This window comes from Camelina sativa, chromosome 12 (genome assembly GCF_000633955.1).
Source record: "Camelina sativa cultivar DH55 chromosome 12, Cs, whole genome shotgun sequence".
Classification (NCBI taxonomy): domain Eukaryota; kingdom Viridiplantae; phylum Streptophyta; class Magnoliopsida; order Brassicales; family Brassicaceae; genus Camelina; species Camelina sativa.
In genome coordinates, this window is record NC_025696.1 from 30,159,115 (window position 1) to 30,173,189 (window position 14,075).

The 14,075-nt window shown below is 35.3% G+C and overlaps 1 protein-coding gene and 1 long non-coding RNA gene across 2 annotated transcripts; both read left to right on the plus strand.

The window, feature by feature from the left end:
- On the plus strand, nucleotides 2,937-3,618 carry LOC104732911. Its single transcript, XR_758998.2, has 3 exons — nucleotides 2,937-3,022; nucleotides 3,208-3,244; nucleotides 3,336-3,618. It is a non-coding gene; the product is annotated as an uncharacterized LOC104732911 (long non-coding RNA).
- LOC104734010 lies at nucleotides 8,728-10,693 on the plus strand. The gene is made up of 4 exons (XM_010453524.1): nucleotides 8,728-9,051; nucleotides 9,109-9,405; nucleotides 9,501-9,918; nucleotides 10,527-10,693. Exons 1-4 carry the CDS (start codon nucleotides 8,728-8,730, stop codon nucleotides 10,691-10,693), a joined length of 1,206 nt encoding a protein of 401 aa, XP_010451826.1.

Here is a 14,075-nt window from a genome sequence, read left to right on the forward strand (position 1 = left end):
TGAAAAGATTGTATGTTATGTTTCTTCCTTTTCGATTACTTTATAAATTGGAATTAATGAAGTGGGTGCTGTATATTAATTTGGTATTTGTTTGCAGAGAAAGGCATCAGAGATAGACAGTGATGGTGTTCAGGATTCAGCTACAACAAATCCAAAGGAAGATATGCTTACACAGATTTTGGGACTTGATAATCCAGGAAGACTACGGACAATTGGTAGAGGTATAAGCTTAACCAAACTGGCTTGTTTCCAAGTCAACAGCAACTCGATGGCTGCCATGGAAGAAAATCATATTCAAATGGAGAATAATATTCACGACTTAGAGCAAATAATTGAAAAACTTCATATCCAGGTTAGTCTACTTTATACATATTAGTGATAGTAATACTTAGGTACTTATATTAATTGAATGATATGTTTCTAAAATTGCAGAGACAAGAGGCTGATGTCGGTGAAAACTCTGTTCATAAGAGTGTAAATACCAAATCACTTCCTAAGTGTTATTTGGTTGACTGGACTTCGTCTGATGAGAATGTTGCTGAGGATCATGTTGTTTCTTATGATGCTGATGAATTAGTGCATGGGATTCCTTTATGACCTCATGCCGTGAAGGTTTTAATTGAATCAGCTATAAAGCTAGACGCATTTCTATGGAGACATGTGCCTGACATGTCTACTATTGTGGATGTAGTTGGAGAAATGATTGCATGGGATGCCGATTTATGTATTGTTCCAGCTGAAGGTGCCATTACAGAAGACATTGCACCTAAGGTTAAGTGTGTTTTATTGACTGTTTGTTGTATATAGATTATACTTCGTTAAATAATCCTTCCATCAGTTTTGCACGTTTTTCTGATCCGCAGAGTCCTATCACTAGTTCAAAAAACAGATGCAAACTCATGGATTATGCTAGGAATGATGAAGTGATCGCTGAAGGCAGATGGCAGTCTCGAGAACCTAAAGCATTGGTAAATGGACTTCCTCTGGGTCCAAATGCAATCAAAGTGTATGTCGATGCGGTAGTTAACCCAAAGGCATATCTATGGAGGCCTACAGTGGACATGAGAACTTTGCAGGATTCTTTGAACTGTTTTATAGCATGGCCTGCAAATAGAGTTGTGTTGGAGACAACTCATGAATCCCCTGTTTGTCAACCATCTCCATCTAATGAGAAGTCTCCTGAAAGATCTAAATCTCCTCTTATTCAAGTATCTTTGAGTAACTCAGCAAGTCCAACTTCCCAGAATGACAAATCTTCAGTAACTCCAAAAGCTCCTTTGAAGAAACCTTCAGCCAAATCTAAACCTACTCTGATAGAGTCATCTCCTCGTCGCAAATCACAAGTACTTATTTTTAATAACTTACATATAATTTATTGGGATGTGGATAAAATTTGCATGATTGGTTGTGGTTGGTCATGTTGAGTTATGCCTTTATTTTTTGGCTGGTTGTTCTTGAAGCGTCTCGTATTCAAAGCAAATTCAAAATGCAAGTTGATGGATATATCCGGGAAGAAGTTTGATGTTGCTGAAGGACGGTGGTCGTCTAACAATCCTGAGCAAGTTGTACATCACGTTCCTTTGGTGCCTAATGTTCGTCGAGCATGGGTCGATGTTGTGATTGTTAAAGATGCTGCAGTTTGGAGGCAATCTTCTGAAATCGAGTATATGGAAGATGCACTTGGAACTTCTATTGCATGGCTAGAAGATAAAATAATATTGGTTAGTATATACTTTAATTTTACATGTGTGCAAAACATGTTGACAACAACTGATGGCTAACTTATTCTGTTTTTTCAGGAATGACAACAGCTGATGTTGGCTAACTTATTCTGTTTTTTCAGGAATGACAACAGCTGATGTTATAGATGGTAGAACTTTTTTCTAAGTTTTAGACATGTCCTTGGTTTTTTTGTTTGTTCGTTGACTTGTTTTTCCATGATGTTTGTTTATTTTGAATTCTAAGGTTTTAATAAATCAGACTATGTAAGTTTTCAGATATTAATCTACTCGGTTGGAACAATTTAATTATTGGATCTTTCTATATATAATGTTTCACACCTACTTAAGAATATACACAATAAAAAAAACAACTTTATAGGACATATAGTTTGAAGATCGGACAAAGAAAAAATTCAATATACAAATATTCCTAATAGTTTGGAGAAAATTTAGAAAATAAGATAATCATATATTGATTGTGAAAATACCGTAAACTAAACCCTAAACCCTATTTAAAAAAATTATTTGGCAATTTTATAATTTTATCAAATCTAACATATAAAACTTCTATTTTTAAAATTTTAAAATTTTATAAAGTAAAAAATATGAAACTTCTATTTTTTTACACCATTCACCATTCTTATACTATCTAACCCCTAAACCATATACTCTAAACACTACATGTGGTCAATCTCTAATGTATAAAATTTTAATTTAAAGTTTAATATTATATTTTGTCTAAAATATGAAATTTAAATTTGTATTTCAATTTTACACCATTAACCATTCATATACTGAACTCTAAACCCTATACTCTATACCCTAAATTTGTATCTCTTTGTTGAAAGTCCACTAGTATATAAAACATGAATTTGACAATGTAGAACTTACCAAATAAATTTTAAAGTATAGTAAAACATGAATTTGACAATGTAGAACTTAACAAATTAATTTAATTTATTTTTTCACCATATTTTAAAATTAATACAAATAAACATAACAAAATATTATACTATTAACATGTTAATACTTAAACAATTATTTCATTGGCTGATTCACTAAGGTGTGGATCACCAAATTCTTCATATCTACCGTCGATTAGATGCAATCTAACGGTCATCAATCAACTCTTACTTAACCCTTTCTTTCTTACTTTTGTACATCTCGATAACTTTTTATTGTCTATATAATCAACAATTAAACTCAGTCGCAACTTCTGGTTTTCAATCTTCGACAATTCTCTGCCAGATCTAAAAGGTTTAGAGCTTTTGTGTTCCTCATTTTTTCCGAATCAAAAAAAGGTTTTACGGTCCCAAATCTAACGATCTTCTCATTTCCCTTTTCTTCTCTTCTCGTTTTCAGTTTTTAGATCTAGAAATCTTTTCGTTTCCCTCTTTGTATTGATTGTAATCGATTGTACCAGGTTTCTCTTTATTTTCCTCCTTTGTTCAATTGATTGTAATAGATCTTCTCCTATCATTTTCAGGTTTTGGATATTCTCCTTTGTTCAATCGATTGTAAAAGTATGTAAATTTTGATTGAAATTAATTGCTTTCTTTTGATTGTTGATACAAAAAAGAAACCAAAACTATGGGATCATTTTTATCAATGTAGAAACGATTTTAATGGAAGCTAAAAGAATCATATGTGGCCTCCCAGCAAAGAACGTCATACCGAAACTCATACAACAAGGTGAGCAAGATCAAGGAAGTGTTGCGGATGATGATGTGAAGGAGATAACAAGGCTAGAGTACAGACGATCTCTCGCTCACCTAGGCTACTTAATACGCATCGAGGTAGACGAAGAAGACATTGATCCACTGTACAAGAGATGTATCTGAAACATCCAAAACAAACGCCCAAAAGTAGAAGGGTCCTCTCAATCTCGCAACGCTCCTTGAAGATTGTAATCTTAGAGTTCATTGTCTTTGTTATGTTTAAACTTTGTTAACTTTTTATATTAATATGTTTAAACTTTGTTAACTTTTGATATTTATGTTTAGACTTTGTTAACTTTTCATATATTCTGATCTCATTGTCTTTCATCAATTAAATCAAATTATATTTTATACAATGATTCAAATAATATATTATATATGATGTAATTTAATATGTATTCAATATAGATCTACTTAAATACACCATTGCAAGCTATACAGCATTTTCTAAGTGCCATTATAAATAAAAACATGTTACAAAAAAAAGCCATGAGAACGTATATCATAGCACGAAAACAAATATATAAAACAATATTCACTGGCATTTTCCATACGCTACTATAAACGATAATATAGCACATAACAATAACCATTAAATAATACAAAATAGCATAATAGAATTGCTATACAATACTTTTCTATAGCTTACGTTTCTGCTACTATAGAGTTAAATTCAAAAACCATAAAGTCACGAGACAATATCCAACAGCACTTTAAATGTGTTATGATAATATATAAAATAGCACAAAAAGTCTGCCATATAAACAAATACAATAGCACGGAAAAGGAGCTAGAATAAATTGTACGATAGCGGACTAGTAGCGCTATAATAGATCAACATTTCATAGCGTACTAAAAACGCTATGATATGTCAGGGGGCTATTGTAGCTTCTCATATCCTAGCGTTTATGAAAGCGCTACCAAATCCTTATAGTAGCATTTTTTGTGTGCTAGTGATGTCAATATTTCTTGTAGTGTAATATTAGAACATATGTCACAAGTCCTCATGCGCCATTTTATCAGTAGTGAAGCCATGAAAGAGCTTTTCTAGTAGCTAGTACTCTTCTAGTTCAAGTCTTGTGATTGCTTAAATAGTTTTGTGATTGCTTCAAGTTTGGCCCGAAATGAGATTCTTACGTGTAAACCATTGACAGTGGTCCTATACTCCTGTTTATATACCAAGATGTGTGTGTGTGTGTTAGTGTGTGTATCTATATCGTCTAATGGGTTATGCATAAACATTGCTTCAATGATTTGTCCACTTAGACGGAATGATTAAAGTGGCGAGAATTTAGCAATTTTTTTTGCCCCACCACCGAAGAAAGCGAAGAGTGAAAAAGCCTCTTTAATTAGTGTTTTTTTCAAGTTTATGTCCTTTACATGCATTCGTGTTTATGTATTCACTTGTTTACGAAAATCTGTTATTTTATCCGTCCGTCTAAGCCGTAACCCCATTTGAATTTTCGACCTTTTGAAGAAAACATATTTATTATATTGACTTTAATAAACGAAGTTACAAAATAACAAGCTAGAAAGCAAAAAGTAAACAATTTAAATAAAAACAATAAATAAGGGGACAACTTTTTGAATTGGGATAGACTTTTAGAGTTTCGGAAGAAAAAAATAACTTAGAAAAATTAAAAACAATAAAACATATATATAAAGATACTACGCAAACTGGTAAATTTAATTTCAAAATTTTAGCTAGTTTTTTGTTGTAAACCATTAAAGGATGGATCTCCGTAACCGGCTCATACATGTCCAAGTCCACAAGGTCCATCGTCTTACCACTTCTTACTCATTTTCGGTTTAGGTTTCCTATTGTGTTTAGGGTTTTGTGTACTACTATATATATGTAACATTATCAATTAAATGAATATAAGACAAGAGAATACAACCTCTAGTTTCTCTACTTTATAACCCGTTATCAGCACAAGTTTGCTCTAAACTCCACTGAAAAAATTCCCTAACCCTAAACCGCTGCACATCAAGCTCTTGCTCGTTCAAGCTCGCAACCGGATCAGTTCGTGTTCATTCAAGCTCGGCGGTCGTACAAGTTTGTGACTACCTCGTGTTCGTGATCAATCTGTGTTCGTGATCAGTTCGTGTTCGTGACCAGTCCGAGGTTTGTTACCAGTTCCTGATCAAGCTCGAGGTATATCCGAGGTCTTTAGCTCCTGGATCAATTCCATTCAACTCCATCGGTGTTTAAGGTAAACAATCAAATTTATTGGACACATATATCGAATCTGATCCTAAATTATATTAGAACCCTAAAATCTACAATTACACAATCAACAAATCAAAACCCTAAAGCCTTAAACCCTAAATTCTAAAACATTAAAATCTGATTGTCTTGTGGTTAAGAATTGCTTAGGATAGGTTGATTGTTATTGTATGATTGTTCTATGTTCTTTCATGAAACCCTATAATTAAAATTAAAATTGGAATCCTAGAGAAAACTATTTCCCTAAAACCTCTTGTCTTAATCCTAACTAAAAGAGGAAAATCTAGCTAATAGAAAAGGAAAACTTTAAAAACCAAAATAATTTGCATATTTTCCGTATTCATACTAGATCAAATTTTGTCTAGGATTGTTTCATGCATATATTATCTATTTAATAAAAACAATAAATTATTTACTAGAACTAGCATGGTTCGGTCTTAAATACCGTATGGCCTAGACTAAAACGATTGCATGGTTCGGTCTTAAAAACCGCATGACATAATCGGGTGCATGTTTTGTATTTTATAGATGTCAAAGATCAACAATCTCCAATATGCTGCACTTAATGTCTCTGGAGACAACTATTTACAATGGGCATTGGATACTAAGATTACCCTGAAATCAAAGGACCTATGCGAATGCATTGAGGATGATAATGATTGCACTGAAAAGGAAAGGTATAAGGCGGTTTTGCTTATACGCCATCATCTTGCTGAGAGTCTCAAGAACCAGTATATTACCATTGAGAATCCTCTTAACCTTTGGACAGAGTTGAAAAACAGATATGGTCACCAAAAGACGGTGCTTCTACCAAAGCCTCAATTCGATTGGAAAAATCTAAGGATCCAGGATTTTAAATCTGTGGATGAGTATAATTCAGAGCTATTTAAGATAGTCTCGATCTTGAAACTATGTGGTAAGGAGGTTACTGAGGAAGACTTGCTAGAGAAAACATTCTCAACCTTTCACACCAATAATAACTTTCAAAACCCAACTTTATATAATAAGATGTCAAGTTTTCTACCATTTAAAACATTTCTAAATAATGTACAAAACGATTATTGGATAAAGTTAAAAACTGTAGGAATTTGATTTCTTGGTGGAAGAAAAATAATGTACCACCTGGTCCTTCCCTTATCTCCTCTCTGAAGACGGCCCTTGAGGATGCTAAGATGGATGACTCCATTTCACAGTCCAAAATTAATATTATAGAGAAGAAATTAAAAGAGGCTTATCGTGACGAGGAGATATATTGGCAACAAAATAGTATGAAATTTTGGTTACGGGTTGGGGATAAGAATACTAAGTTTTTTCATGCTTCTACTATGCAGCGGCATGTTAGGAATAGAATTTTGGGTTTATATGGTCCTGATGATTCCTGGCATGAGTTGGATTCGAGTATGGAGAATATTGCTTCTTCTTACTTTAAGAATCTTTTTTGAAGGTCCAATGTGAGTGGTATCTCAGAAATGGTCTATGAAGTGAATCTAATGATTATGGAGAGTATGGATAGGGAGTTAACAAAGGAAATCTCCGAGTCAGAAGTGCGTAAGGCTTTATTTGCTATGCATCCTGAGAAAACACATGGACCAAATGGAATGACAGCTTTGTTCTATCAGAGATTTTGGTCTTCTTTAAAAGTGGATGTGGTAAATTTGGTAAAAGATTTCTTCCTGTCTGGTAAATTGGATAATAGGTTAAATGAAACAAATATTTGTATGATACTGAAAGTGGATAAACCTGAGAATGGTGGATTTTAGATCGATTAGTCTTTGTGTAACATCCGCGAACCAAATATTGTGATTTGGGGGTGGGTGTTGATCGACACCAACAATTTCTGGTTCGACCAGATTGTTTTAATTGTCGATTTTGGGTTGGTTTGATTTAATTGGGATCCCCAAACTGAGTATTTAAGGGAAAAAGTCAACCTAGTCGAGTTATTATTGTTTTGGTCGCCGTTTTCCAGAGAGAGTGAGGGAGAAAAGAAGCGCTTGAGTGTTCTTGAGGGTTTTGGAGGTTTTCTTAGCTTGTTGGTGAGATCTGTTCCTGTGGAGTGAGGATCTAGTGCTGGGATCAAAGGAGAATCTTCCTAAAGAGTGGATTTAGCGTTTTTGGGCCAGATCTTCCTGCAAAAGAGTTGAGTGCATGACCATGGCTGACCTAAGCCTGAGATCTCTTTTGTTTTGTGTGTATTATGTTGTTTATAGTGTTTTTTTGATTGTAGTGGTTGTTTTATGGTTCTCATAGGTTCCTAAAGCTTTTGGGTGAGTTTGAGATAGATTGGAGATGGTTAGAAACAGAGATTCGATGTTTAGCTTCGAGCATATCGCGTTTGCGGAGTCGGTGTCGATCGACACCAGATAGGTGTCGGTCGACACCATGGAGGTGTGCGGATGGGCACTAATGGTCAGTGTCGGTCGACACCAGCAGTCAGTTTCGGTCGACACCAACCTTATCCGACACTTGTTTTCCTGGTTTGATGTGTTTGTTTGTGTTGTTTGTGTTGCTTAACATTGGAGTCTCAGTTGCTTATGTGTATAGCTCAGTAGATGGGAGGATTGCCTCACTGAGTGTTTATGACAATACTCATGCATCTCAGTTTGTGTTTGTGGTGCAGGTAAAGGCAAGGTATGATCGTGGAATCAAGGCGATGAGGAGGAGGATGTTCTAGAGGCTTGATTGATTGTGGTCTAGCTATTGTTAGGTTGCTAAAGTAGAATTGATAGAACATTGTAGGATGTTGGAATTTGGTTATTGACCTTGTTGGTTTATTGGATTATTTATTGTTGGAATCTTTATTTGTTTAATGATATTGCTTGGTTATCTGCTATTGTTGTTTTTTGCTAGGTTGCTAGGTTGTTAGTGGGTACGTGACCACTAGAGAATTATTATTATAAAAAAAAACAAGAAGGGTTGTTTCATTTTGTAATGTAAGCTATAAGATTATCTCAAAGATCTTGTGTTTTTGGCTTAAGCGGATTTTACCCTCTCTTATTTCGGAGACTCAGTCGGCCTTTGTTTCTACACGTCTTATTACGGATAATATAATTATTGCACAGAGATGTTTCATGGGTTAAATACTAATCAACGGTGTAAATCGGATTTCTTGGCTTTTAAAACGGATATAAGCAAAGCTTATGGTCGTGTAGAATGGTTGTTCTTGGAAGCGGTTCTTTGTAGGTTGGGTTTTGATGATAAATGGACCTCATGGATTATGTGGTGTGTCAGTTCAGTTTCTTATCAAGTTCTTTTAAATGGCCAGCCGCCTGGTTCTATTGTCTCGGAGCAGAGTTTCCGTCAAGGGGATCCTCTTTCTTCGTATTTGGTTATACTTTGTCCAGAAGTTTTGCTTGCTAATATTAAAAAGGCTAAGAGAGAGGAAAAGGTCACATATATCAAATTAGCCTGTGACTGTCCACCTATTTCCCATTACTATTTGCAGATGATAGTCTCTTCTTTCGTAAGGCAGAGGAGGCTGAATGTAAAAAATGTTATGGAGATCATTGATCATTACGGTAAAGCCTCTGGTCAGGAGGATAACCTTGCAAAATCCTCTATCTTGTTTAGGAAAAAAGTACCAGGACAAGTTCGAGAGCAGCAGCTTAAAACAGTCATTAGAATTTCTAAAGAAGGAGAAATGGGTTCTTATTTGGGTATTCCTAAAAATCTTCAGGCTTCACGTAATAAGGCCTTCAGCTATGTCCGTGACAGGTTGGATGACCGGATGAATGGCTGGTCGGCAAAATACCTATCAAAGGGTGGGAAGGAAATATTAATTAAGTTGTGGCTATCGGTCTCCCAACCCATGTTATGTCATGTTTTAAACTTCCTCAGGATTTAACTTTCAAGTTAACGAGTGCCATTTCTAATTTCTGGTGGAGTTCCAATGATAAAGATAGGGGCTTACATTGGGTGGCTTGGGACAAGTTATGTGACGAAATTAATAATGGAGGTTTGGGATTTAGAGCTTTGGATAAATTCAATGATGTGATGCTGGCTAAACAGTATTGGCAACTGATTCAATTCTCGAATTCTCTGTTTGCTCGGGTGTTGCAGGGTCGGTATTTTTGGAACAAACACCCTTTACTGGCTAAAAAGCCTCATTCACCGTCGTTTGATTGGAAGATTATTTACTCGACTAAGGATTTAGTAATGCAAGGTGCAAGGTGGCTGGTGGGAACTGGCACGAATATTTCGGTGTGGCGTGATCCGTGGATTCCTGATCAATATCCTCGTCCTGCGAATGGGAGAGGTAGACTTTTGCATCCAAATTCAATGGTCAATCATTTAATTAATTCGGTCACCAGGGTATGTAATTTATCAATTCTATAGGAGTTTATGGATCCGGAGGATATTCAGATTATTCGGAGTATGGCTATAAGCAAGTCTTTCAAACCAGATCGGTTGGTATGGCATTATTCAAAGTCTGGAAAATATTCAGTAAGATCGGGTTATAAATTAGCTAGGGAGATGGTGGAGGTGATAGAGTATGGACAAACATGTACGGCTTTAAGAGCCCAAGCTTGGAAGCTTCACACTCTCCCAAAAATTAAACATTTTCTTTGGGAAATTGCTTCGAGCACTCTCCCAGTGATGGATTGGCTCATCTTGGGGTCCAGTTTGACTCTACGTGTAAAAGATGTGACTTAGTGTGTGAGACTATTAATCATGCTCTTTTTGAGTGTCCTCATTCGCGGAAAATTTGGGGTTTGTCTCCAATTCCGGTTTCTCCAGGGAGTTTTCCATATGAGTTCGTTTATTCGGATTTTTTGGACTTTATTTATTGGGGAGCTTCCTCACAGCTCGGCGATCAAGCTTCAATTCATTCGCTACCTTGCATTTTATGGTCGATTTGGACAGATAGGAATATAACAGGTTTTCAAGGTACACAGCTTGAACCATATGAGGTGATTAATCAGGCTGCAAGTGACAAATTGTTTTGGGAGGATGCTCAGTCTCCGGTAGTGGTTGCTACAGGGACTTCAGATCCTTTGGATTTGGTAGCTCCCTTGGTGCCTCCGGTTTAGGGCCCCTGCTGTCAGATAGATGGTTCCTGGAAAATATCGGCTCCCAACTCAGGCTTAGGTTGGTGCTGTGGTGTTGGCGAAGATCAGATTTTATTGTTGGGTGCTAGATGTATTTGTCGAAGCCTTCCCCCCTTCACGCAGAATTGGAGGCTCTACTTTGGGCCATGGAGTGTCTCCTCGCTAATGGAGTTGTTTGTCAGCGCTTTGAGACGGACAGTGCCGAATTAGTAGAGATGATTTAATCTCCTGAAGATTGGCCGGCTTTCTCTAATATCCTTGACGATTTCCACCTGCTACGGGCCCTCTTCTCCCTGTCCAAGATACCACGTTCATCGAATTTAAAGGCGGATTGTCTTGCTCGGTCGTCTAGATCTTTAATTTCATCCATTTTATTTGTAAACTTTTTTCCTCCGAGTTGGGTCACCAATTCTGGAGTATATTTTTAATAAGGGTTTGGTTGACAAAAAAAAACATTCTAATGGCAAAATGATATGCATGTTGTTGGGCATAATTTTAATCATATAAATTATAATAGATAAATTCTATTATAATTATGATATATTCTATGAATAATAGAAAATTATGCATTCTCTGGAATATTCAGTCAATACCAACCGTAACGGTAAACATTAAGTCAATACCGGTCACAACGGTGAACATTGAGTCAATATGGGCCGTAACGGTAAGCAATGGGTCAATACGGGCCGTAACGGGATATGGCTACCAATATCGTTAAGAGGATATTCGAGTCTATCTCTTGAGGAGAATATTCAAAACAACCTTATCTCATGTAGAGATGGTGACTCAAGCCCAAATCCCATAAGGATTAGGGTAAAGAGACTTCTCTATAAAAAGAGAGCTACATCATGTGACAACCCGTCCCGTTGACCCCACTAGCCCACCGCTAGCTTGCCCCCATAGGCCCGAAGCTGACCCTGCAGGGCATCGATCCTAACCCCTCACTGGGCAAATGGAACTATTCATCCAAATCCACAGTAGCTTATTGGTGCGCCAGACGTTCCTCGAACCTTGGTCCCCACCCTTTAACAACCTTCCCACAGGACAAGCTGTCACCAATTGATCTGCAGGTCAATTGGTGACAGCTTGTCCTGTGGGAAGGTTGTTAAAGGGTGGGGACCAGGGTTCGAGGAACGCCTGGCGCACCAATAACCTACTGTGGATTTGGATGAATAGTTCCATTTGCCCAGTGAGGGGTTAGGATCGATGCCCTGTAGGGCCAGCTTCGGGCCTATGGGGGCAAGCTAGGAGTGGGCTAGTGGGGTCAACGGGACGGGTTGTCACACATCAACACAATACAAGACGAAATCGAGAGCAGAACAAGAGACCTAAAACACAGCCACATGACTCAATTCCAAAGCATTGCTAGGATTATTCGTTGTGCCTTAAACTCTTGTATTTGAGCTCGATACTTTGATCAATAAAAAAGACTATTCAATATCTATTTCTTGTTTTCGTAGTCTCTAAACGAATCGATTACTTTTGCCCGAACACATGCTAATATGGGGGTTCTTTCTTAAAATAAGGGTTATTTATTTATTTATTTATTTGAATTACTAAGAAGTTTTGGGTCTAGGCCCGGTACATCCCCTCACATCCTCTCAGACTAGGGACCAGAGCATTTTATATTGTTCCCTCCCAAGCGCCGTCCCTCAAACCGGCGACCTCTAGACTTTGCCAGAGAGTCTTTACTAGTTGAGTTATTGACGCTTGGTAAATAAGGGTTATTTTACCTATGAAGTAACCAAATTATATTATATTATTCAAAATGATGCGGTGAAAAACAAAGAAAAAATAAAAAGATAAATAGTTTTTTTTGTGTAATTTCAATAAATAATGTAATGTAATTTCAATAAATAACGTAATATCATGTAAAATCATTTGTTACATATAGTAAAATAACATGCTACTAATTAAAAACATGCATAATATGTATGCCTTAAAAATATAACACACATTATACATAAACCAACTTATTTATTATTTCAATACTTTTTGACAAATAATAAAATCGAATTTGACTATATATCTAATGCATACAGGTGTATGATACACCCATGATCTAGAGAGAATGTTCATCACACTAAATTTGCTTATAGAACACTACCCTTGGTTACATGCACCCTCTAACTTTTTTCTAATATTGTTTTTTTTTTTAAACAAGTTTATTTTCTTCTAAAGGTTTTTGCACTATGTACACGAACCTTCCTTTACGTTGTAATACACTATTGCATAAATTTCTGCTAATGTTTTCAATTTGACGAAGTCAGAAAAACTTTGAAAAAGGTAAAAGATTGCTTGAGGTTGGAGATAGTATTAATTTAGAAACCGACCACTCATTAATCATTATTAAATATATATTGTTTTCAAAACTGACTTTCTTATTCCTCCAATGAAAATGTAAGGAAGGAGACTCGGGATGGGCTAATTCAAATGATAGTTCGGTTAGCGTTGAGAAAAAATCAAATGAAAAACTAAGCTTTCGAGTTTCAAGGATATTTTTTTATCATTTGCATGAGAATACTTATATAATATACCACAAAATTTATATCAATGTTAATAACTTTAAAATAAATAAAACTGTGTAAAAATTTAAATTCCAAACTTTTAGATTATAAACTCCATAAAGTAGCTTTTTTTTTTTAGTTATGACGATTTAAATTAAAGTTTTTAGAAAATGATTTTTTTTGTTTGGTTAGGTAAGATTATGTCAAGAAAAAAAAATTATTGTTTGTCAAGTAGCTTTGGTCCAGTTGTAAATAGAAGGAAATTCCGTCACCTGAGTTTGAATAGTATTGGCGAGGGTGTTCAAAATTTAACATGAATTCCCTTGATTCCAGAAAATTAATGTTTGAGCCAAAAAAAACTTTTAGGATCACTCCTGAGTTATCAAAAGAAAAAATAAAAATTATGTTGAAGGAACAATATCACTAAATACTTGAAAGGAAAAAAAGAAATAAATAAAAAAAAAACTCAGACTCAATATCTATCCATAATGATTTAAATAGAATAATTATAGTATTTTTCTAATTATTACTATATATCTTAAATTTAGAATTTAAAAGTATGTAGAGAAATTATAGAAGTATTGTAAAAAGAAGGTTTATATTTAGTTCTTTACATTGTAATTCTATTAAAGTGACAGCTAAAAGGTTTATATTTAGTTATTTACATTGAAATTTCATTACATTTATTTCAAATGACAATTGCCAAAAGAAAAAAAAAAGTAAGACTAGATAGCACTAACATTAAATGAAACTGATAAAGTAATAAAATGATTCCTTTTTTTTCAAGAAAATAAAAATTGAATACTAGCACTTAAATTTTGAAGAATTACTATAAATAGTCAAACCCAGTAAGTAAG